At 48.4% G+C, this 23524-nt stretch overlaps 1 protein-coding gene across 1 annotated transcript; it reads right to left on the minus strand.

Moving 5' to 3' along the window:
• Positions 1-286: 286 nt before the first annotated feature.
• Positions 287-23397, minus strand: LOC142464966 (uncharacterized). The gene is made up of 5 exons (XM_075568788.1): positions 23114-23397; positions 15393-16065; positions 9055-9115; positions 8570-8699; positions 287-1046 (listed from the first exon to the last, which is right to left on the minus strand). Exons 1-5 carry the CDS (start codon positions 23129-23131, stop codon positions 366-368), a joined length of 1563 nt encoding a protein of 520 aa, XP_075424903.1. The 5' UTR covers positions 23132-23397; the 3' UTR covers positions 287-365.
• Between the last annotated feature and the right edge of the window lie 127 nt (positions 23398-23524).

Below are 23524 nucleotides of genomic sequence, written 5' to 3' on the forward strand. Positions count from 1 at the left end.
TTGTAGACTGTTCGCTGTTCATAGTTGGTGGTTCGTGACTCTAATCCAGCAAGGGAGAATTGCTAGCCAGTGTTATACTTGGATACTTCACCCTGTTATTTTACCGTAAGTGTTATTTTCAAGTGTTATTTGTGTTACAGTGTTGTGTTTGCCCGAAAGGGAATAAATCTTCAGTTTATTTTATTATTTTGTCCTGTTCAATCAGTTCCCAGTATATTCGGAGTGAATTAGGTCTGGTCTACCGTGACAAAAGGTATCAAGAAAAACAATTAACCGTAAAGTTGTAGACCGTTTTATTCAAACTAAAAAACAGTAGTGCCTCCATTCTGCACACAAAGAGAGAGAGAGAGTGTGAGTGTACAGTTTTATCTGCCTGTTGGGATGTCGTATTGATAGAACAGGAGCCTGAAGTCAATGAGTTTTGCTGTAAATTGTGGTGCATAATCGGTATGAGTGTACCTAAAACCTATCTTCTCATACAACCGCTGAGCATCAATCTGAGCCAACGTGGTATCCAAGATCACGGCTGAGCACCCCCTCTCCCGAGCAAAGTCAATGACTGTCCTGACCAAAACCTTAGCAATCCCTTTGCCCCTGTGACTCTTGGCCACTGACATTCTTCTGAGCTCAATGTGTCGCTCTCCAGCAGAGTGAGAGGCGGGGACAGCCGCCACCATCCCCACCACTTCCCCAGCAGACTCAGCCACCCAGAAGCAGTAACCGTCCCTCTGCAGGTAGTATTTGTGGATATCCAGCATGTCATTAGACAGGCGGCTGTGGACGTAGTAAGATAAGATATCTCTATTGCCCAACCAGAGGCCGACTAATGCAAGAGCCCCTCCCAGGATAGAGAGAGTGATGGATCCGGTGGTCAAGAGCGGAAGCAGGAACACAACGAGCATGAAAAGCCAAATGTGCGGGAGTGTGAGGGTGTGATCGAAGGCCGCACGGGTGTGCTCCATGATTCCGCAGGCATTGACATTCTTGACCACCACATCGTCAGCGTCCTTGTAAAGACGGATGTGGTAATCAAACATGTTGTTGTCCTGTAAACGAGGATAAAATGGGATTTAGTACTTTAGAGAATTTGCATTGGGTTATCCCTATTTTGATGTAGGAACCTGCAGTATATCATTTGGTGATACTGTATCTAATGGCAATGTAAAGAGTGTTAAGGCTGCACTCCACAAATAAGATGAATATACAGTTTACCGGTGCTGCTGGTTCAAGGAAGTACCTGCCAGGCAAAATCCAAAGTACACTCAGGAAAAAAGGGGATCCAGCGCTCCACGGATTTCTAAATAAGTGAATTTATTGTGCCACACAACGTTTCGACCAATAGGTCTTTCTCAAGTGGCCTAGTCACTTGAAAAAGACCTATTGGTCGAAACATTGTGTGGCACAATAAATTCACTTATTTAGGAATCCATGGAGCGCTGGATCTCCTTTTTTCCTGAGGATACTGTATCTAAGACTTGTAACTCAGGTCCCACATTTCATCCAGCACAAAGAGACAACTTCGTCAATTTCTTCCCTTAAAATGTGAAAAAATGCCAAAACGCGTTTCTCTTAATTATATATTGGGTTACGAGATAACCAATGCTGCACCATGATTTAAATCTCAGTGGATTGAAGGCATACATTTAATGTCCGTAATGGTAACTACCTACAGAGGCGGAAAAAAGTTTGTGGGCGCCTTTGATAATTATGTAAATTCCATAGCTTTTCCATCATAACCTTCTTGAATCAAAACTAGTCTTTTCTTCAATATCCATTAGGGTTTATATTAACTCATTCCATGTCTTTTGAAACAAACTGATATATAAATTAGACAAATAATGACCAATTAAGAGTCAGGGTATGTGCAAAAGTAAGTGAAACCCTGGTTTAATCAGCTAAATTAAAAGGGATCATTAGAATCAGGTGTGTAAATAATTAGGTAGAGCTTCGGGTTTGAGTTTGGGAGGCCCCACCCTATATAAATGTAGCCCTTTTTCTGACACCCTAAGCGACTACGGGTAACTGCGTGCACCTGCGGCTCCAGGAGATCTGAGCCTCCGCTAGCTGGGAGCCTGGGGTAACACTTATTAGCGCAGCGCCTCCACTTACCCAGGATCCCCATCACGTAAGATTCCCCTGGGCAAGAAACACACCGATACAATGCGTGCAACAAACTTTACTATGTGCAATAATAAACTTACGTGCTGTGTGATAGTGAAGAAAAGGCGCTAGCACTAATAGTGTTCACACCAAATGTACAGTGAATATATTAAATCAAGTGATACAAAATAATTCAGTGAAAACGTGATAATAACGTGAAAAAATGAATTAAAACCCCCTGCTCAGACCCAGCTGATAGGGACTGGTTTCACTGGTCCCCCAATTTGTAGAAATCCGTTCACAATCCAGGGGGAGCACATAAGGGAAATAAAACAAAATACAATCTAAGTGCAGACAATAGGACAATCAGTGAATGAGTTATATTGCTGCGGCACCGCTTAGTCTTACAAAAGACGGGAGCTGGCCGGGCACGTGTCGGGCATGTTGTTGAAAGTTGCGTGCGCGCTCCCTGCACGTTGCCCGGTCTATCCTGCGCCGCAATAGAAAAGCGCTATGGCGCTTTCTATTGAAAGCGCCCGAGGCGCTGGAAAGCGGCCGCGAACCTTCCCGGGTTCGTGGCGGGGTACTGCCGCGCGGCGCCCGCGTTTTTTTTTAACCGCGGTGACGGCCGTGTTGGAATTAACAGTGTCGCCACTGTATATTGTGTCTTGGCTCTTAAGTCCAGCCTACTCACAAGATGTCGATAAAATACGGGCAATTGGGAATAGTTTTCTTTGCGGGAAGAACCTCTATTTCAGTTGTGGTGAAGACCTCCAATCTCAGCAAAACAGCGGTGTATGTAAGGAAGGAAAGATATCCATAGTGCAGACCAATCATAAAACGAATAACTTTTATAGGGTTAAAAATGAACACTTACAATAAAACCATTCAAATAGTGCATATATCACAACACTGTGATGGAAGAGAGTATGCTGTGGACATCTGGCTCACCCCCCGCTTCCGGTCTGCAATCACTGTGTGAGACGCCGCTATGTTGAGCTCTCCACCTCCGGGGCTCCCTCTGAGGCGTGCCGTGCCGTCACCTCCTGTTGGTTGCGACACGTCACTTCCGGTTGATGTTTCTGTGTCTGCAATCTCTGTCCCTGCTTCTCTCCTCCAGTGGGCGGCTACCACTCTACGCGTTTCGCCAATCCAATACGTGGCTTCGTCAGGAGTGTCTTATACTCTATATGAACCGTGGCAATAACTCAATATGCATACACATCTTATAACACTATACTTATACTCTATCATACCCTAACACCACTAACTGATAATGTCCTTCTAACATCAGTGGCTCGGCCACACCCCTAGGGAATATTGTCCTGTACAATAGTGGCTCAGCCACGCTCTTATGAGTATGTCTCTATCCCGTCACCGCGTGCCCCACACACGTGTCCGTGTCATAGAATAGAACGATAGCGGCGTGTACTTAGGCCTTGGCCACTCGCTAGTGTCTCCAAATAGTTATGCCTAGGGCGGGATCAGCGCCTGTTGACCGGTGTTGGTGCACTTGACATTGACGGTGTTGGTGCACTACCTTCCGGTCACGGCGGTGACCGGTAATACTTCGAAAAGGATCAGCCGAATCCTTGCTTGTCTTGGATGTCCGCAGTGCAGTTGTCTGGTCCCAAGCAGCTCACCAGCAAACCTGCTCCGCACGCTTGTCCCTAACTGTCTACACAGTAAGGTGATTGATCGCTAGCACTATGGGCGTCCCTGCAGCACAGCAACCTACTGTGACTCAGGGGTTTCTCCTAAGGGCCTGCGGGGTAAAGCTAGCCTATGCAGGCGGGTCACGGAACCCCTGCACGCACACACCCTCCTCCTTTACCTTCCAGATCCCCTCTGACTAGCGTGGCCTCTCCCCCACGCTTCCCTTTCCTCCTCCCGTAATTCTAGCCTTCCGATTGGCTCCTCAAGTCAGGTGACTGCCCAGGAGCTCATGGGAGTTGTAGTTCCTCAACGGAGCCTCTCTGCCTTGAGCTGCACAGACTCACAGCTATTGCATCAGCCTCTGCAACACTGTTGCAGACCTCCACATGACTCTCCTGAATAGAGTCAAAACACCAATTGAACACACACTGAACACACATAAGAGGTTCCTACCACATCCCTACATTCTCCCCCTTGCAGAATCCAACGACCCCGCTTGGGCTACACCTACATAACTATACACAGAATGTTATATCATAAAAAAAAACACAACACAGTACATATTATTTATCACTCTATATCAAATTGCACATTTCGTTGAACATTGCAGCAACAGAATGCACTCGGCTGCGAGCCCACTGCTGAGCCTCATAATGGGGTGCCCCGAATCTATCATAAGCCCTCCTCATTGGAGGTTGACCAGCTCTTTGGGTTCGGCGAAGTTGCTTTTCAGCTACCCCCTCGGGGGAGTAGTAAGTCTCGTATGGCATTTCCAACTCTGCCCTTGAGGGACAACATAAACAGACAAAAAAGTTCCTCCTTGAATGCACTCAGAAAGGTGAATCAGGGTGATATGGTTAGTACAATTAAAAACCGTTTAATCACAAGTATAAAGTAAAACCATGTTTGTATAGAGGGGGATGGTAAAAGTAGTCCAAGACCAATCCCTACTGACAGACCAAATAGATCTTCCAAAATAAATATACGGAAGATAGTATAAATGACAATACACCACCTAAATGTGGGCTCGTGGACTGCAAGAATCACCAATAAATAACTTCAGACTTGGAAACCTGTCCTGTCTACAGAAATCCTATTATCAAAAAATCAACAGACCTGAATATATATAGGCTGTTGATACTAGATCTGAAGGGGTGATAGATGGACAGTCAAATAGGTCAATTGCTGTGGACCTAAAAGGTATCGATAGACCACATTAAGTATGGATGGATGTCAGCTCCAGAACAGGGTGAAGTCAACAAAAATGTGAGGAAAATACAACATAAGGTGAATACAAAACCACATACAAAACCAGTAGCTACGTGGCTTGATAATATTGAGCTCTGCGGAGGGCAAGCACAAAGTGTGCTCTGCTATTGCCCTGAGGCAAGGTTCTGTTACCGCATCCAGTTATAGCCTCAGAAATGTATAAGACAGTTAACGCAGAGATCACTGAATGGAGTCTCCCAGATTAGGAACCACTGACTCTAATTGTAATCAACACACTAGTCATAGTTGAAAATCAGTGCGTGGGGTGTTGTCCACACTAAATATTTCACAGTGTAATATCCCCATAAGTATATGTAATACCCCTAATTGGGCTTGCGGCATGGGCCCCTACTTAGTGGTGGCTATATCAGTATTGTCCTATAGTTCCACATAGATAGTACAGTACTTTGGTAATCGCCAGTCAGGAAAGGGTGCTATAATATGTACAGCAACGAGGTGCAGTTACCTTGAACAATTGCATCTGACTAGCTAATTAAATTTTGTACTTAGCTTGGGGCGCACAGTGAGTGTCCATTACTGCATCTCTCGATCCCAAAGTCAAGGGGAGGAGGCAGGGTGCCGAGATGGGGGATGTCAGGGTACAGAGTCAGCAGCTGTAGCCGCAGAGATACCATCCCGCTTCTAGGAGGCGTCCATTCAGTGTGATGACGTCACTACGTTCCGGTCACCTGACGCACGTTTCGCGCTTGATCGCGCTTTCTCAAAGGTCCCTCCCTTTCCCCTTTCCCCTTTCCTTGATTTGTCTGCCCTTGAGGGGCCTGATAGGTCTAAAAAGTCTTTTCGGGGCACAAAGCACGGGCTCTGCGGGTCTAGTGGCTGGCTCACGGGAGTCAGCGTATCTGTTGTTGGACCAAGGGGCTCTTTACCCGTAGCTCCTTCGGGAGATGCCCCTGCGGCCGGAAGGCCCCTTTGTGAGGTTCCCTCCATAGGATTCTCAGAGGTGGCATTTATTACAGTCTCTGGGCCAGGCCTGCCCAACTCGTAAAGTGAGAAGGGCCGAACTGCTCCAAGGAAAAAAAAATTGGGCCGCACGGGTTAAATCATCATCATCATCATCATCTCTCCTCCAGCACCTCTCATCATCATCATCATCCCCCTCCCCTCAATATGACACACACTCCCCCTCCCCTCAATATGACACACACTCCCCCTCCCCTCAATATGACACTCTCCCCCTCCCCTCAATATGACACTCTCCCCCTCCCGTCAATATGACACTCTTTCTCCCTCCCCTCAATATGACACTCTCTCTCTCCCTGCCCTCTATATGACACTCTCCCCTCCCCTCAATATGATACTCTCCCCCTCCCCTCAATATGACACTCTCCCCCTCCCCTAAATGACACTCTCTCCCCCTCACCTCAATATGACACTCTTTCCCCCTCCCCTCAATATGACACTCTCTCTCTCCCTCCCCTCAATATGACACTCTCCCCCTCCCTCCCCTCAATATGACACTCTCCCCCTCCCTCCCCTCAATATGACACTCTCCCCCTCCCCTCAATATGACACTCTCTCCCCCTCAACTCAATATGACACTCTCTCGCCCTCCTCTCAATATGACACTGTTTCCCCCTCCCCTCAATATGACACTTTCTCCCCCTCCTCTCAATATGACACTCTTTCCCCCTCTCCTCAATGACACTCTCTCTCCCTCCCCTCAATATGATACTCTCTCTCCCTCCCCTCAATATGATACTCTCTCTCCCTCCCCTCAATATGACACTCTCTCCCCCTCCCCTAAATGACACTCTCTCCCCCTCCCCTCAATATGACACTCTCTCCCCCTCCTCTCAATATGACACTCTTTCCCCCTCCCCTCAATATGACACTCTCTCCCCCTCCCCTCAAAATGACACTCTCCCCCTCCCCTCAATATGACACACTCTCCCCCTCCCCTCAAAATGACACTCTCCCCCTCCCTTCAATATGACACTCTCCCCCCCTGCAACTCACATCACACCCTCCCCCTGCAACTCACATCACTCTCTCCCCCCCCTGCACCTCAGATCACTTCCCCCCCTGCACCTCACATGTCAGCAGCCCACCCCCCCTCACATGTCAGCAGCACACCCCCACCAGCCCATTTTTCACAGGCCCGTTTTTCACACCCACCCCCCACCAGCCCGTTTTTCACACCCACCCCCCACCAGCCCGTTTTTCACACCCACCAGCCCGTTTTTCACACCCACCCACCCCAAGCCCATTTTTCACACTCACTCACCAGCTCGTTTTTCACGCCCGCCCAACCAGGCACGTACCCACCAGCACGTTTTTCACACCCAGCCCCCACCAGACCGTTTTTCACACCCACCCAGCCCCCACCAGCCCGTTTTTCACACCCACCCCCCACCAGCCCGTTTTTCACAACCAACCACCCACCCCCCACCAACCCGTTTTTCATGACCCACCAGCCCGTTTTTCACACCCTAGAGGGGTGCTATCTGGGAAGGATAACTATTGTACACACGGAAGAGAAAGAATCCCTGAAGATGCACTTATCCTCTACTAAATGGAAATAAATACATTTGATTCAATCAAAAATATTTAATAGAAAACGAACTAAGTTAAAACCTCAAACAGCGCATGTGTGCTCAGTGTAACAACTATTTACAGGACGTCAGATGTGGAATACAAATAAGCCCTAGTCGGGCACCATATAGGGTTACTGGTGCTAGAAAAGCCAACCAGTATTGTGTTCCTCAGTTGGAACAAAACTGGTCATGTAGATGCGCCAGTACTGCAGGTACATGCGAACAGCTGTTGTTTAAAGCTGTATTGAAAGGAAGCCCCGGACTCGCAACTCCCTGTATCTCTTAGTATCAAGATGATAAATGATTGCTTATATATTCTAGCCCCGCTAGATTGACGAGGACTGATTATAGTCTGTTCAATGCTGGTTTGTCTTTAAATACATGGTTTGTACTCTGAAAAGGTGGGTTCTCAAATGGAAATTAGAATATAATTTTTCCCAAGTCTTTATATGCGTGTGATACAAGAGGAGTAATCAGTGCGCAACCTTAAACAGTGCTGTGAAGGGTGTGAAAGTGCACTAAAATAATATGAGTGATAACAAATATACAAAATTATACGTGAACTGGTGAAAGATCGTCTGCAACTGAATGAGGGGTGGCTCAACACCCCCAGGAGCTAAAACAGAGAAACAAAAAGAAAACAGCACAACGCTCATAGTGAAGTAAATCAAGGATAAAAATGTATTAAATATCCAAGGATAGGTAATGTGCGTACATCAGGGAAATAGTAAAACAGCATTTTATGGGACAAGTTACCCATACACCACACCAACATGAAGATCTGGACAACCACGGATCAGTCATCAGGCTCCACACGTAAGGACAATCACAGGTCATAATGCATGCTGAAGAAATAACAGGGGTATGTGCCAAGTGGTGTCTGCTTGACTACCACAAATGACACATATACATATACCCAAATATAAAGGAATATAAAGAACAATGTCCGATGAAAACAGGAATAATTACTTGGCACTGATGCTCATTACCTGTAGAATGTAGGAACTCTCAGCACATCCACGGCGTGCAGTCTGCAGAGAGTAGGATCCAGATAGTAGTGTGCCAAACAGAGCACAGCCAACGACTTGCAACCGTGACAATGAAGAAATCCCAGGCAAACTACCAAAATAAGCAGATTAGCTGTTTATTGTAAGCTTCCAAAAAACATGGGTTACATGAACGCACCGACGTGTGCTAATCTGTTTATTTTTGGAGTTTGCCTGGGATTTCTTCATTGTCACGGTTGCAAGTCGCTGGCTGTGCTCTATTTGGCACACTACTATATGTTTTAGAATAGCCTACTCAATGCCCGGACCTAAACCCTGAAAGGGTTCAAATAAAGGCCACCATCTCCAAGCCTCCATCTTGTCAGGAACACCATTTCTGCCTGAACTTTTCCCTGAACTAAGTGATATATGTACACAAGAAACAACCTCCAAACATGCAGGCCGTATTATTGTCAGAAAAACAGCACTGTTCTGTTGTCTGGACACCAGTACTGTGTTTTCTTTGAATCGGCTTGGCCACCACTTTTGCTAACAGAAAACAAGGCTATAGATAATGTGTACGAGTGGAAAATTCCCAGCTACGCTGTTATTTAGTAATATGCTAATATTGTTACGCCTCTAATTAACACTTGATTTTCCTGTATAAATAGCATTGCTTTTCCGTTATGAAGTTGAGATGAAGAATCCGAATCACACTCTCTGTGTCTCTTTCTTCATTTTCCGAGCGCTCGTACGTCATCAGATCAGATTCCAACAGCCCTGGGCGTGGTTAAGTCTCCCCGGGTCGAGCAACACTGTTTCCAGTCATGGCCGGCTGACCTGAGTTCCCCAGGATTCCTTCAGTAGGTCGAGAATACCCCGAGGTTGGCGTCCATATAGGAGCTCAAACGGGGAGAAGCCTGTGGATGATTGGGGAACTTCTCGTACCGCAAACAACAGGAAAGGGAGAAGTTCATCCCAAGCTCGCTTTTCAGTATCCACAAACTTCCTAAGCATATTTTTTAAAGTACGGTTAAACCTCTCTACCAATCCATCAGTCTGAGGATGGTAGACCGAGGTCCGGACGGATTTTACCTCCAATAACTTCAGGACATCCTGCATTAACTTTGCCATGAAATTTGTTCCCTGGTCAGTTAACATTACTTGGGGAAGTCCTACCCTAGAAAACAGTTCTAACAGCCTGTGAGCAACCTGTTTAGCAGTGGCTGATCTCAGAGGGAAGGCCTCAGGATACCTGGTGGCATAATCTACCACAACGAGTATAAATTTATGTCCCTTCGCAGAGGGTTCTAAAGGTCCGACCAGATCTACCCCAATTCTCTCGAATGGGACAGCTACCAAGGGCAGAGGAACCAAGGGAGCCGGCTTCTGTCCTTTTTGGCTAGTTAACTGGCATTCAGGACATGTCTCACATAGTTTCATGATGTCACCTGGCCAATAAAACCGGGACGAGATGCGGTCCGTGGTTTTATCTCTGCCCAAATGACCACCCCATGGGAGAGTATGGGCTAGGGTGAACACCGTTTTAATCAACCCTTTAGGGACTAGCATCTGTCGAATGACCTCCCCTGTTTGTGTAACCTTATTCACACGATATAGAATGTCATTCAACAGTTCAAAATGTGGAAACACTTTTACACCTTGTTCATCCATTATCTTGTTGTTGACCTGTACCACCTTCTCATATTGTCTAGCCAGAGCTGGGTCCTCCCTCTGCCTCTGACGGAAGTCAGGAAGATCCAGGTCTGGCAAAATTCCTGTGTCTATCTGTTCCCCACCCTGGTCATCCCCGGCCATGACCTGCAGTCCTTTGGGCTGACTAATGTTACCAAGAGTCCCAGCCTTTCTTAACCAGTCCTCTTTTTCCGCACGTCTCTGTTTACGTGTCTTTGGGACATGGTGTCTACGGGGAAAAATCTCTGGGGAAAAAGGGAACAAGTCTCCGGGCTTCTCTGGTACCGGAGAAGTAGGCTCCATAGGAGTAGTGGCCAACAATGTTTCGAGGTAGGGCCAGTCTCGGCCAAGTAAAACAGGAGCAGGTAGCCAGGGAGCAACTCCCACTAGTAGGCTAGCCTCTTGATCCTGGATACGCAGTGTAACGTTCGCCGTCGGGTATCTCTTTGTATCCCCATGGATACACTCGATATTCCAAGGAGAGTCACAAGTCTATTGCTTGGAATTAGGCCCTCTAGGATCAGGGTTTTTCCATAGCCTGAGTCCAGCATGGCGTTTACCTTTGTCCCCTCCAGAGATGCCGGGACTAACCACGGATTGTGGTCCCCTTGGAGACAAGCTGTGGCAGTGGTTCTGCCATATGAACAGTCCATCTCATCATATCCTGAATCCGCAACCTCGGTCGTCAGCGGAAGCTCTCGACGGGGCTCGGTGTTTGGACCTCTCCGCTGTTGGATGGGGTCCTCCCTTCTGATTGGTGGGGTTATCCTCTCCACCGGGTGGGTGACAGGAGTAGAGGTTCTCCGGGAATACTGTGGGTGGCGGCCTCCCTTGAGTGATCCAGTGGCCTCGGACCCAGGATGGGCGTCTCTGCGGGAGTTTGTACCAGGAACCCTCCGAGATGGGAAAGGGTCTTCCGATCGGGTTGACTGGATCTCCCGAGCTGGCGGGTTGTAGCCCCCTCGATTGTCTGCTCTCCTGCCTCTAGCATCACCGGAAGCAACTGGTGTTTGCACCGGCCGTTCCCAGCTATCCTGTTGGGTGTCGTCGCCCAGGAAGTTTTCCACCAAGCGGACCGCTGAATCCAGGGAACGTGCAGCGTGTCTTTTTACCCAGGAGCGGGAGGAGGGGGGCAGTATCTGTATGAACTGCTCGAGCACAAACTGTTCAAGGATCTCTGCCTTGTCATGTTTTTCCGGTTGTATCCACCTGGAACATAAGTCTACTAAGCGGTGGGCTATGACTCGGGGTCTGTCTCTGTTTGTATATTTGACTGTCCGGAACCGCTGTTGGTGGTTTCCTGCTACTCTCGGGGTCCATATAGCAGCAGCATATGCCCTGAGGGGGCTCCACAGGTCATAACCCCAAGGGATAGTTGGACCAGCCCCATCAGAGGATCCATAGCTGCCCTACTCCAGATTGCCACGAGGTGGCATGCAGTGCCCACAAGAGGGAAGAAACAATGACATGCCTATCCAAGGAGAGAACCCCTATAGACAAGCACTCACACCACAATGGATGAAATGTTGGTAATCCTAAAACGTAATCATTAATAGGGCAATGCACGTAAAATAATGGTGGATAAACATAGACGATTGAACAACACAAAAATGAATAAAAGCTCAATAAATGAATCGAACTGAGTGAGAACCCAGATGGCCCAGGGGTGACACCCCTATATATGACAGTGAGTCCCTAAATTAGGGTACTAATATACCTCTCCTGTCACAGTTAGAACTTTATTAGAGCCTGGTTACCCCTCCTGTCACAGTTAGAACTTTATTAGAGAGCCTGGTTACCCCTCCTGTCACAGTTAGAACTTTATTAGAGAGCCTGGTTACCCCTAGGTTGGGCCACTCTAGGTGATACAATACAAGCTAAGGTAAATCCAGGAGACTTGGAGAAACAAGTAAAGGCTTTTATTCAGTTAAACAGGGTCCCTGAAACAAACAGCTTCCCAAAAGACAGTGCAGCACATGAAAGCCGATTTCCATATATACAACGTGGGGTTCTGGGTTCTGGTCAGGGACCCATACCGGAGACCTGCACAATGCCTCCGCAGCACAGCGTTCTCCTCCCAGAAGCAGGCAGTGTGCTCTGGCTGGTCAATAACGGAGCTTGGTGGATCTGGGCGTTTAGTCTCATTAACAGTGGGTCCCTTCTCAGTTTATGGGTAATCTGTATCTATATAATGGAAAATGTTGTATGTTTGCTGTTCTTATGGGCAATCTGATTGGTCCGTCGGTCTGTCACTCAGCCTCTGGCCAATCAGATTGGTCCGTCGGCCCCCCACTCCCCCACGGCTCTCATTGGCATGTGTGCTCTAACAGTCTAACCCACTCTTACACACATACCACCTTCACATCACGTGCGCCTCTCCAAGACTGCCTACCACACGTGCATCACCAGCCACCACTTCCCGCCCAGGTAAGTTACTAAACCGCCGCCTCACACCCCTGAGCCTCCGGCCTCCCCTCCCAGCTCACACCCCTGCCGCCCCCCTGCACCTCCGGCCTCCCCTCACAGCTCACACCCCTGCTGTCGGTCCAACACCTCACACCCCTGTGACTCCCGCCGCCTCAGCCTCTTTGCCTCCCCCCGCCTCACACCCCAGTGCCTCCCGCCTTAACCGGCCAGGAGCAAGCGGGGGAGCGGGCGAACGGGGGAGTAAGTGGGGAAGCGGCCAGCCGAGACCAAGCAGGGGAGCGGATGGACACCCCCCCTCACCCGTACATCCCCCCCTCACCCGTACATCCCCCCCTCACCCGTACACACCCCCACCCGTACACACCCCCTCACCCGTACATCCCCTCCTCACCCGTACACACCCCCTCACCCATACACACCCCCTCACCCATACACACCCCCTCACCCGTACACCCCCCTCACCCGTACACCCCCCTCACCCGTACATCCCCCCCTCACCTGTACACCCCCCTTACCCGTACACCCCCCCCCCACCCGTACACCGCTTTGCAGCCCTCCCGACTCACCTCCCGCCTAGCCTAGGAACACACATGGTGCTTCCTGCTGCCGCATGCACACGCCTCCGGCTGATGATGATGTTCCGCGGATGGGGGAGGGGGGGAGCGGACGGACGACCAGCCGAGACAGCGGGGGAACGGGCGGACGGGGGAGCAAGAGGCCAGCCGGATACATGTTCGATTCATTTATTGAGCTTTTATTCATTTTTGTGTTGTTCAATCGTCTATGTTTATCCACCATTATTTTACGTGCATTGCCCTATTAATGATTACGTTTTAGGATTACCAACATTTCATCCATTGTGGTGTGAGTGCTTGTCTATAGGGGTTCTCTCCTTGGATAGGCATGTCATTGTTTTTTCCCTCTTGTGGGCACTGCATGCCACCTCGTGGCAATCTGGAGTAGGGCAGCTATGGATCCTCTGATGGGGCTGGTCCAACTATCCCTTGGGGTTATGACCTGTGGAGCCCCCTCAGGGCATATGCTGCTGCTATATGGACCCCGAGAGTAGCAGGAAACCATTCTTAAGGCCACTATCTAACAAGGATACTTTTCCTAACTGTTAAACAATAAAAATGGGATCCTACCCTATTTACATTAACATTATTAGTATATACACCGAGATCCCTCCTCTGTGTCTCCTCCTGGGATCTGAGTTCCAGAAGTTTCTCCCTTACTGTATATAGCCCAGCCTGACGTCACTGTGTCAAGGTAGAAGGGGAGAGGGTTAACTTCTGTCGAGTCACCCCGCACCATGTGATAGCAAAGGGATGTTACTTTGTGTGGGCCCACACAGTTAACCCCTTAAGGCCATAGTTACAAAGGCGGGTAACCGGTAGGAAGGGTGTTGCATGGCTGAGCAGTTTATCATTATTTGCAATTCCAAAACATTTTGCTATGATGGCTGCACCAATTGCGTGTAGGAACCAGCAAAGCACAGCATGAGTACGCAAAGGTGTGACGATCAGGGGTAATGTGGCCTGTAATAAAGGGGTTATATCCGGTCTAGTTACCCCTAATTCGTGTGGGAAGAGAAAGGGTTAATGTATAATGTACTATGTATGTGTATTCCAAAGCACTTTTATTCCCTGTGAATTCAATTCCCAAGTCTAGTTAAGCAGGCAAATGAGGTAAAGTGTTTTGTGATCTATGGGTAAGCACAGTGATGTAGTTTGGGAGTCAGCCCTGCAAAGTGTTCAGGGGATAATGTGACTGTATGTACTAATTTCTCATACAGCAGACTTGTAATGGGATTTGCACGCGAGTTACATTTGTTTGGAGGGGCCTCTGATTTAATCAGGTGAGGTTCCTGCAGATACATGTGTATTGAGGATGAGCTGGGAGCTTTGGGAGTCCCTGACTTCAAAGGGCATCCAGTGGCTTTGTTGCCAAGGTGTCTGGAGATATTCAGTACTATCAAGATGCAGAGCCATAAGGAGTGGGGATGGGCCAGATAACATTAAGCATCTGCCATCAACCCCTCCTATGGGTTAGACCAGTGGTTCCCAACCCCAGTCCTCAAGGACCAGTAACAGTGCAGGTTTTAAGGATACCCCAGCTTCAGCACAGGTGGTTCAGTCACAATGATTGGGCGACCTGTGCTGAGAGGATTGCCTTAAAACCTGCACTGTTAGTGGCGAGCCGTGAGGACTGGAGTTGGGAACCACTGGGTTTGACAATGCCCAGCCATTCAGCCCTAGACTCCTGCTTCCCCCCATAGTTCCTTGCCTGTTTGTGATGGGAATTCAAACCCTAGGTTGCCCCAACCCCAGTGTTGTAGACTGTTCGCTGTTTGTAGTTGGTGGTTCGTGGCTCTAATCCAGCAAGGGAGAATTGCTAGCCAGTGTTATTCTTGGATGCTTCACCCTGTTATTTTACCGCAAGTGTTATTTTCAAGTGTCATTTGTGTTACAGTGTTGTGTTTGCTCGAAAGGGAATAAATCCTCAGTTTATTTTATCATTTTGTCCTGTTCAATCAGTTCCCAGTATATTCGGCGTGAATTAGGTCTGGTCTACCGTGACAAAAGGTATCAAGAAAAACAATTAAACCGTAAAGTTGTAGACCGCTTTATTCACACTAAAGAACAGCAGTGCCTCCATTCTGCACACAAAGAGAGAGAGAGTGTGAGTGTACAGTTTTATCTGCCTGTTAGAATGTCGTATTGATAGAACAGGAGCCTGAAGTCAATGAGTTTTGCTGTAAATTTTGGTACATAATAGGTGCAAATGTACCTAAAACCCATCTTCTCATACAACTGCTGAGCATCAATCTGAGCCAACGTGGTATCCAAGATCACGGCTGAGTACCCTTTCTCCCGGGCAAAGTCAATGACTGTCCTGCACAAAGCCTTAGCAATCCCTTTGCCCCTGTGACTCTTGGCCACTGACATTCTTCTGAGCTCAATGTGTCGCTCTCCAGCGGAGTGAGAGGCGGGGACAGCGGCCACCATCCCCACCACTTCCCCAGCAGACTCAGCCACCCAGAAGCAGTAATCATCCCTCTGCAGGTAGTATTTATGGATGTCCAGCATGTCATTAGACAGGCGGCTGTGGACGTAGTAAGATAAGATATCTCTATTGCCCAACCAGAGGCCGACTAATGCAAGAGCCCCTCCCAGGATGGAGAGAGTGATGGATCCGGTGGTCAAGAGCGGAAGCAGGAACACAACGAGGATGAAAAGCCAAATGTGCGGGAGTGTGAGGCTGTGATCGAAGGCCACACGGGTGTGCTCCATGATTCCACATGCATAGACCTTCTTGACCACCTCATCGTCGGCGTCCTTGTAAAGGCGGATGTGGTAATCAGACATGTTGTTGTCCTGTAAATGAGGATAAAATGGGATTTAGTACTTTAGAGAATTTGCATTGGGTTATCCCTATTTTGATGTAGGAACCTGCAGTATATCATTTGGTGATACTGTATCTAATTGCAATGTAAAGAGGGTTAAGGCTGCACTCCACAAATACGATAAGACATACAGTTTACCGGTGCTGCCGGTTCAAGGAAGTACCTGCCAGGCAAAATCCAAAGTACACTCAGGAAAAAAAGGGGATCCAGCGCTCCACGGATTTCTAAATAAGTGAATTTATTGTGCCACACAACGTTTCGACCAATAGGTCTTTCTCAAGTGGCCTAGTCACTTGAGAAAGACCTATTGGTCGAAACATTGTGTGGCACAATAAATTCACTTATTTAGAAATCCGTGAAGCGCTTGATCCCCTTTTGTCCTGAGGATACTGTATCTAAGACTTGTAACTCAGGTCCCACATTTCATCCAGCACAAAGCGACAACTTCGTCCCTTAAAATGTGAAAAAAATGCCAAAACGCATTTCTCTTAATTATATATTGGGTTACGAGATAACCAAAGCTGCACCATGATTTAAATGTCAGTGGATTGAAGGCATACATTTAATGTCCTTAATGGTAACTACCTACAGAGACGGAAAAAAGTTTGTGGGCCCCTTTGATAATTATGTATAAATTCCATAGCTTTTCCATCATAACCTTTGTAGCCATGTGTAAGATTGGTGTACATATCTCTTTCTCATGCTGGCAGTAAACCTGGTAAGTATGCAGGATTGCCAGCAACAATCAATGGAGGTTTGCCCTCACACCCTGGTGAGGTGTCATATGTCCCCAAAGGAAGTGACAGCATGCAGTGTGTTCCCACTTAGGATACAGGGCATGTTTGTTCTCCGGGGGGTGATATAAGACACAGCACTGCCTAAAGTTAGAAGTTCAGTTTCCTGTTGTTGTGCTGCTCTGTTCACTGAGAGGCACGTGAAGGTCTGCAACATTGTTGCAGTGTCTCCTGCTAGCTGTGAGTCAGTGAGGATACGCAGGACATTGAGCAGAGTTAGAGGAGCTGACAGACAGAGCAGCTCAAGAGAGGAGCTGAGAGAGACAAAGCAGCTCAGGAGAGGAGATTACAGCAGCCAGAGAAGCTGGGGAATCTCTTTGAGAGTAAAGGTGGAAAGCAGCTCTATTAGGGAAAAAGGACCTTCCTAATGGAGTGCTGCAAAGAGATGAGCGGCTGAGCTGTTATCTGTGAGGGGCAGCTTGCCCATACCATGCAAATAAAGATGCCCTGTTCGAATATACCTCCACTGTGTGAGTGTGAAGTTACTCAGCAGTGGATGGCACCACCAAGAAGGAGTTCCTCACCAGGACCATCTCCCTGCGGAAGCATAGATCCTGATGAGATGGAGGCGCTGCACATGAAGTAAGTTGGACTCGCACCCACTACCTCAGCTACCTGTCCTGATGACATCCCCTAATACCATCAAGCGGGAGACTCAGGAGTCCTGTTACTTGCAGGTGCACCACCACACACGACCTTGTAATGGGGACCGGTTAGACCACACGGGCCAATGTGAGATTGGGTGGGTCAGACAAGGGGGGTCCAGCCGTTACAATTGGAGGCGCTGCTGAGAGACCTGTTGACAGGACAGGCTTTTGCTAGGCACACATTAGGAAACAGGGAAAGTGTCTGCTGCCACTTTGTGCTGCGTGGGACGGAGCCAGGGGTAATCAGGGAGATGCTGGAGCTGCATGCCGCAAAGACGCCTTGGGATCCGTTAGGGGTTAGTGAGTCTGGAGCCGGGGGCTATTGCTGTTCTAGTCGCCTTGAGGTAGCGCTAGCGGGGGACACCTGAAGGGGTAAACTGGTAACTGAGGGCAGGAATTCTGGAAGGGTCGGCACTAGGCTAGCCAACAGTAGGTCGACGCCCAAAGTACTGCATGGAAGAGCCAGAGTACTCTAGTCTCCATTCCAGATCACTTGACCAAGGAGCACAGACTGGAGGAAAGCGTTACAGTAGACACAGAAAGAGTGAGCCTAGCCTGAGGTAGTGCAAACACGAGTCAGATCTACATTAGGTACACAAGGTGGTGCACAAGGCATTTTATTGCATCGGTGTGGCAGCTGCCCGCAGAGAGGAGCTCCATGTGCGATAACAGAAATTATAACAGAGAAAAGAATGGCGACCGCAAGAATGGAGGCTCTCTCAAGCAGTGAGTCACACCAAAGATGGCGGCTCCCGCCAAGTCGGGAGAGCACCAGGACTGTGCAAGAAATTGTTGCAGAGTATTGTCCGGGTTGGGTGTGGGTGCGAAAACCTGAAACCCGCCCCTGCACTGTGAGTAGTTCAGCACAGAGTCAGAACCACTCCTTGGTAGAAAGTGCCCCTCCTCTAGAGAGAACCGTCAGAATGGAGGATCTGCAGAGCGCAGAAGGTCCAGGAAGGCGGGTAAACAAGGAACATGCATATGACCTGTGCGTGGAAGAAGAACAAGCTACAGAAGAGACTTCTGTGAGCCTGTTGGAGACTGGCGTGACAGCCGTGGCTGCGCCGGGTTTGTCCTGTCTATGCTCTCGGGAAAGTAACCTCGAGGCTAGTGAGGACGACAGTGTTGCTAGATGGGAGGAACGAAATGGACTTTGTTATCAGTCAATATACAAACAGCCAAACGCTACCTCAAATGTGATGAAGAAAGATAATACGACCCAAAATGGCGGTTCCCGCGTTCCCGGGACACCGCGTGGGCCAGCTGCAGAAAGTCTTGCAACTTTGCAGCTTGCTAATTGTTGGCCAGGATTGGCGCCAACGAGAAAACTCCACCCTGTTGGGGAGTTTGGCGCGAAAGCTGGATCCGCGCCCTCAGGGACTATAACTCACTCCGCCCCTGTGCTGGGTCAGCCTACAAGTCTACGAGACCCTTCTCTAGAGTCCACCAGGGGGAGTGAGCACATTGAACTGCCAGTAGCAACTTCTGTTCCCCCTAAGAAAGAAACAGAATGCAGCAAAGCACAACCTCAGCTACAAGGGGCATGGCGGGCCAACGGAGTGACTTACCCCTTTCTTTTGTGCCCGTGTATACATAAAGTGAGGAGGGGTGATAGGATCTTTGCCTGTTATTCATTGCCTAAAGGATTCCGGGAAGTATCCAATGATGGAATCACCAGCTTGAGGTGTGAGGACTCTGATTGTGTATCTCTGGGAAAAGAACTTGTTTGGGGAGCTACTTTCTTTGCAAAAGGAGCAATCCAGCTTGTGTCTAGCCCTTATCTGCTTAAGCGTGAGGAGTTCCAAGCTCCGATGACAGAGACGGCTCCAGATCCGGTTCCAATACCGGAACCCCAGATGATGGAACCATTCCTGACGGAATCAATGAAGGGTAAGGTGACTGCCCAGGGAGAAGGGGGATCGCTACCACTGATACCGCCGGAGCAGGACCGCTTCAGGCCGATGGCCACCAGCGAATGCGAAGCGCCCCGACGCTGTTCCCCTGCGGAGATGTCCCTACCCCCATCCTGTACTACTGAAGACAGTAGTCAACCAGCTGTGGTGATGCGCCAGCCGGCGGACCACACAAGTGAAGCTGAAGATAAAGAGACATTTATCCCATCGGCTGCGGACCCTGATGTAGGCCCGTGTGCCCTACAACAGCCAGTCCGGCCTACCACAGAGGAACACGTCGCAAGCCAGCGGAGTGGTGAGGAACCTCCTAACCCCCCACAGGCGCCGGTTGTGGCAATGGCGGAGAAAGGCCTAGCCCAGGCCCGGACGGAGCAGAGAGCAGAACCATCACTTCCGGTGGCGGATGTCGTTCTGGAGGAAGAGGTTCCGGTTGGGAACCCAACGCAAGATGGCGGCGAGTCCAGCGAGATGGCCGTGTCCTCTCGGCCAAGCAGCTGTACCCGGTTGCCTGGGTCCGAGAAGAGCCAGCAGGCCCTGCGGAAGCCTGGGAGTAAGGAGGCAAGTGAACCAGAGTGCCAGTCCGATGGTACCGGGCAAGGTAGCGAGAAGTTGCGGGTCGTAGCCCCGCGTATGCCGGCGGTGTTTCCCTATGCCCAACCCCAGGCCATAGTTAAAACCCCTGCCCCTGTCACTTTTTCCTATGGGTCCCAGTCTAGCCAAGGATTGTCTGGGGAGTCCCGAGCCACTTTTGAAGAATGGACTGGGGAAAATCTGGACTGGGGTGACTGTTTTACCTCTGATGAGGGATCGGGGAGGAAAATGTCTATGCAACGAATGTTATACTGCACTAATGATGACAATCATACTGTTATGGTGGGGTGTGATCCTAAGAGCATTGGGTCAAATTTTGGGTCTCCAGGAACATTGGGAGTTTCATCTGGGGTTTGGGTAATGTTGCTCATATGGTGCCTATTGCCCGGAGAGCCCCCTATGTGCCCTCACTGTCAGGAAGAGTTATTAGGGATCGCCAAAAGTGGTTACTTTATTTTCACCATCCATGGGAGGGAGAAAGTAAGTTCGAAATGGGTTCCACTGATGAAGAGGAAGGATCAGGAGAAGAAAATTGGGATCCTGGCGGGTTAGATGAGAAGTGGTGTAGTCAAGAGGGGATATGCTACATCTCCAGGAGATGCCTTAGGGAGGTGTATGGGCATGATCCTTTTGGTTCATTAGCATCCAAGACAGAATTTTGGGCTGATTGTGGGTGTCCAGTATGTCACCCAGAGTGTTACAGCATTGATGCTCTAAGCCCAGTGGACCATGCTGTGCGCAAGCCACCGTAAGAGGGTATGGTAGTACCACTAATGGATACTCCATCAGGGAGTAATTCTGGTTGTTATCATCTAAAGTTAAGATGTATATGTTATATGTTATGATGAAAAGATATGTACTGTAATGTGTTGTTATGTTTTGCAGTGCTACCTGAAGGAAGGTTCCGCAAATTTAGATCCCAGCCGGGACGTTGGAGTTCCACCAGGGGGAGAATGTAGCCATGTGTAAGATTGGTGTACATATCTCTTTCTCATGCTGGCAGTAAACCTGGTAAGTATGCAGGATTGCCAGCAACAATCAATGGAGGTTTGCCCTCACACCCTGGTGAGGTGTCATATGTCCCCAAAGGAAGTGACAGCATGCAGTGTGTTCCCACTTAGGATACAGGGCATGTTTGTTCTCCGGGGGGTGATATAAGACACAGCACTGCCTAAAGTTAGAAGTTCAGTTTCCTGTTGTTGTGCTGCTCTGTTCACTGAGAGGCACGTGAAGGTCTGCAACATTGTTGCAGTGTCTCCTGCTAGCTGTGAGTCAGTGAGGATACGCAGGACATTGAGCAGAGTTAGAGGAGCTGACAGACAGAGCAGCTCAGGAGAGGAGATTACAGCAGCCAGAGAAGCTGGGGAATCTCTTTGAGAGTAAAGGTGGAAAGCAGCTCTATTAGGGAAAAGGGACCTGCCTAATGGAGTGCTGCAAAGAGATGAGCGGCTGAGCTGTTATTTGTGAGGGGCAGCTTGCCCATACCATGCAAATAAAGATGCCCTGTTCGAATATACCTCCACTGTGTGAGTGTGAAGTTACTCAGCAGTGGATGGCACCACCAAGAAGGAGTTCCTCACCAGGACCATCTCCCTGCGGAAGCATAGATCCTGATGAGGTGGAGGCGCTGCACATGAAGTAAGTTGGACTCGCACCCACTACCTCGGCTACCTGTCCTGATGACATCCCCTAATACCATCAAGCGGGAGACTCAGGAGTCCTGTTACTTGCAGGTGCACCACCACACACGACCTTGTAATGGGGACCGGTTAGACCACACGGGCCAATGTGAGATTGGGTGGGTCAGACAAGGGGGGTCCAGCCGTTACACCTTCTTGAATCAAAACTAGTCTTTTCTTCAATATCCATTAGGGTTTATATTAACTAATTCCATGTCTTTTGAAACAAACTGATATATAAATTAGACAAATAATGACCAATTAAGAGTCAGGGTATGTGCAAAAGTTAGTGAAAGCCTAGTTTTATCAGCTAAATTAAAAGGGATCATTAGAATCAGGTGTGTACATAATTAGGTAGGTCTTCAGGTTTGAGTTTGGGAGGCCCCACCCTACATAAAGATCAGAAACTTTGTGAGTTTGGTCTTCACCATACAGGTGTGTGGAAACACATCATAGAAAGTGGGGGGGGGGGGGGAGTCCCTGCTCAGCTCTGTAATGATCAATTAGAGGGGTGCTATCTGGGAAGATAAAGAATCCCTGAATATGCACTTATCCTCTACTAAATGGAAATAAATACATTTGATTCAATCCAAAATATTTAATAGAAAACTAACTAAGTTAAAGCCTCAAACAGCGCATGTGTGCTCAGTGTGACAACTATTTACAGGACGTCAGATGTGGAATACAAATAAGCCCTAGTCGGGCACCATATAGGGTTACTGGCGCTAGAAAAGCCAACCAGTATTGTGTTCCTCAGTTGGAACAAAACTGGTCATGTAGATGCGCCAGTACTGCAGGTACATGCGAACATCTGTTGTTTAAAGCTGTATTGGAAGGAAGCACCGGACTCGCAACGCCCTGTATCTCTTAGTATGGTGATGCAAGATGATAAATGATTGCTTATATATTCTATCCTCGCTAGATTGACGAGGACTGATTATAGTCTGTTCAATGCTGGTTTGTCTTTAAGTACGTGGTTTGTACTCTGAAAAGGTGGGTTCTCAAATGGAAATTAGGAAACCCCTCCAGCAGCAGCAGGAAGCGGAGCACAACCGTGAAGCAGAAATGTCTAGGCAAATGTGGTGACTAAAAAAGTTTATTGAACAGACATGTGCAGCTGATGGATCCTCTGACGCGTTTCAGCCCTCAGGCCTTTGTCAAAGAGTGATCCATCAGTGTGGGAGGAACATAGATATAGGCAGAATCAACACAAAACACCTGCACCAGGTATGGGTCAGGTGAGGTGGGTAATTAGCCAAATTGCTATATAACAGCCACATTAAAAACAAGGTTAAAAACAATGCCACCTTACAGGTGCCCGGGACAACCTGAGGTCTCCGGCCCATTTTAACTGGCAAGAACCCAACAAACCCCATAGAAATTTGAGGGCAATACCTGAAGCGAGCTGCCCATGCAAGGAAGCCATCAAATGTCACTTGAGTTGGGGCAGTTCTGTAAGGAAGAATGGGCCAAAATTCCTCAAACCCGATGTGAGAGACTGACCAGCAGTTACAGGAAACGCTTAGCTGAAGTTATTGCTGCTCAAGGGGGCGCCACCAGGTACTGAATCTAAAGGGTCACTTACTTGTTCTTACATGTTTATTAAATGTTTAATCATTTGTGGATAAATAAATGTTGAAAAAGTATCATTTTTTTGTCATTTGTTTGATCAGGTTAACTTTATCGATTAAAAAGACAAAGATGCTCAATGCTATTGGATCTGTCGTAACCTGGCAAAATGAAATGAAACACTTTCCAAGTTGGCAGGTCAGTTTAATTTTGCCAGGTTACGACAGATCCAATGTG

This window comes from Ascaphus truei, chromosome 1, assembly GCF_040206685.1.
Source record: "Ascaphus truei isolate aAscTru1 chromosome 1, aAscTru1.hap1, whole genome shotgun sequence".
Classification (NCBI taxonomy): Eukaryota; Metazoa; Chordata; class Amphibia; order Anura; family Ascaphidae; genus Ascaphus; species Ascaphus truei.

Bases quoted from the DNA above. Each gene is read 5' to 3' on its own strand.
- LOC142464966 (XM_075568788.1), bottom strand. The intron at 9,116-15,392 runs GCAGATAAAACT...GTTTTCTGTTAG, and splicing joins TCAATACGACATTCTAACAG to CAAAAGTGGTGGCCAAGCCG. The intron at 1,047-8,569 runs GTAATGAGCATC...CCTCGTTTACAG, and splicing joins AGAGTTCCTACATTCTACAG to GACAACAACATGTTTGATTA.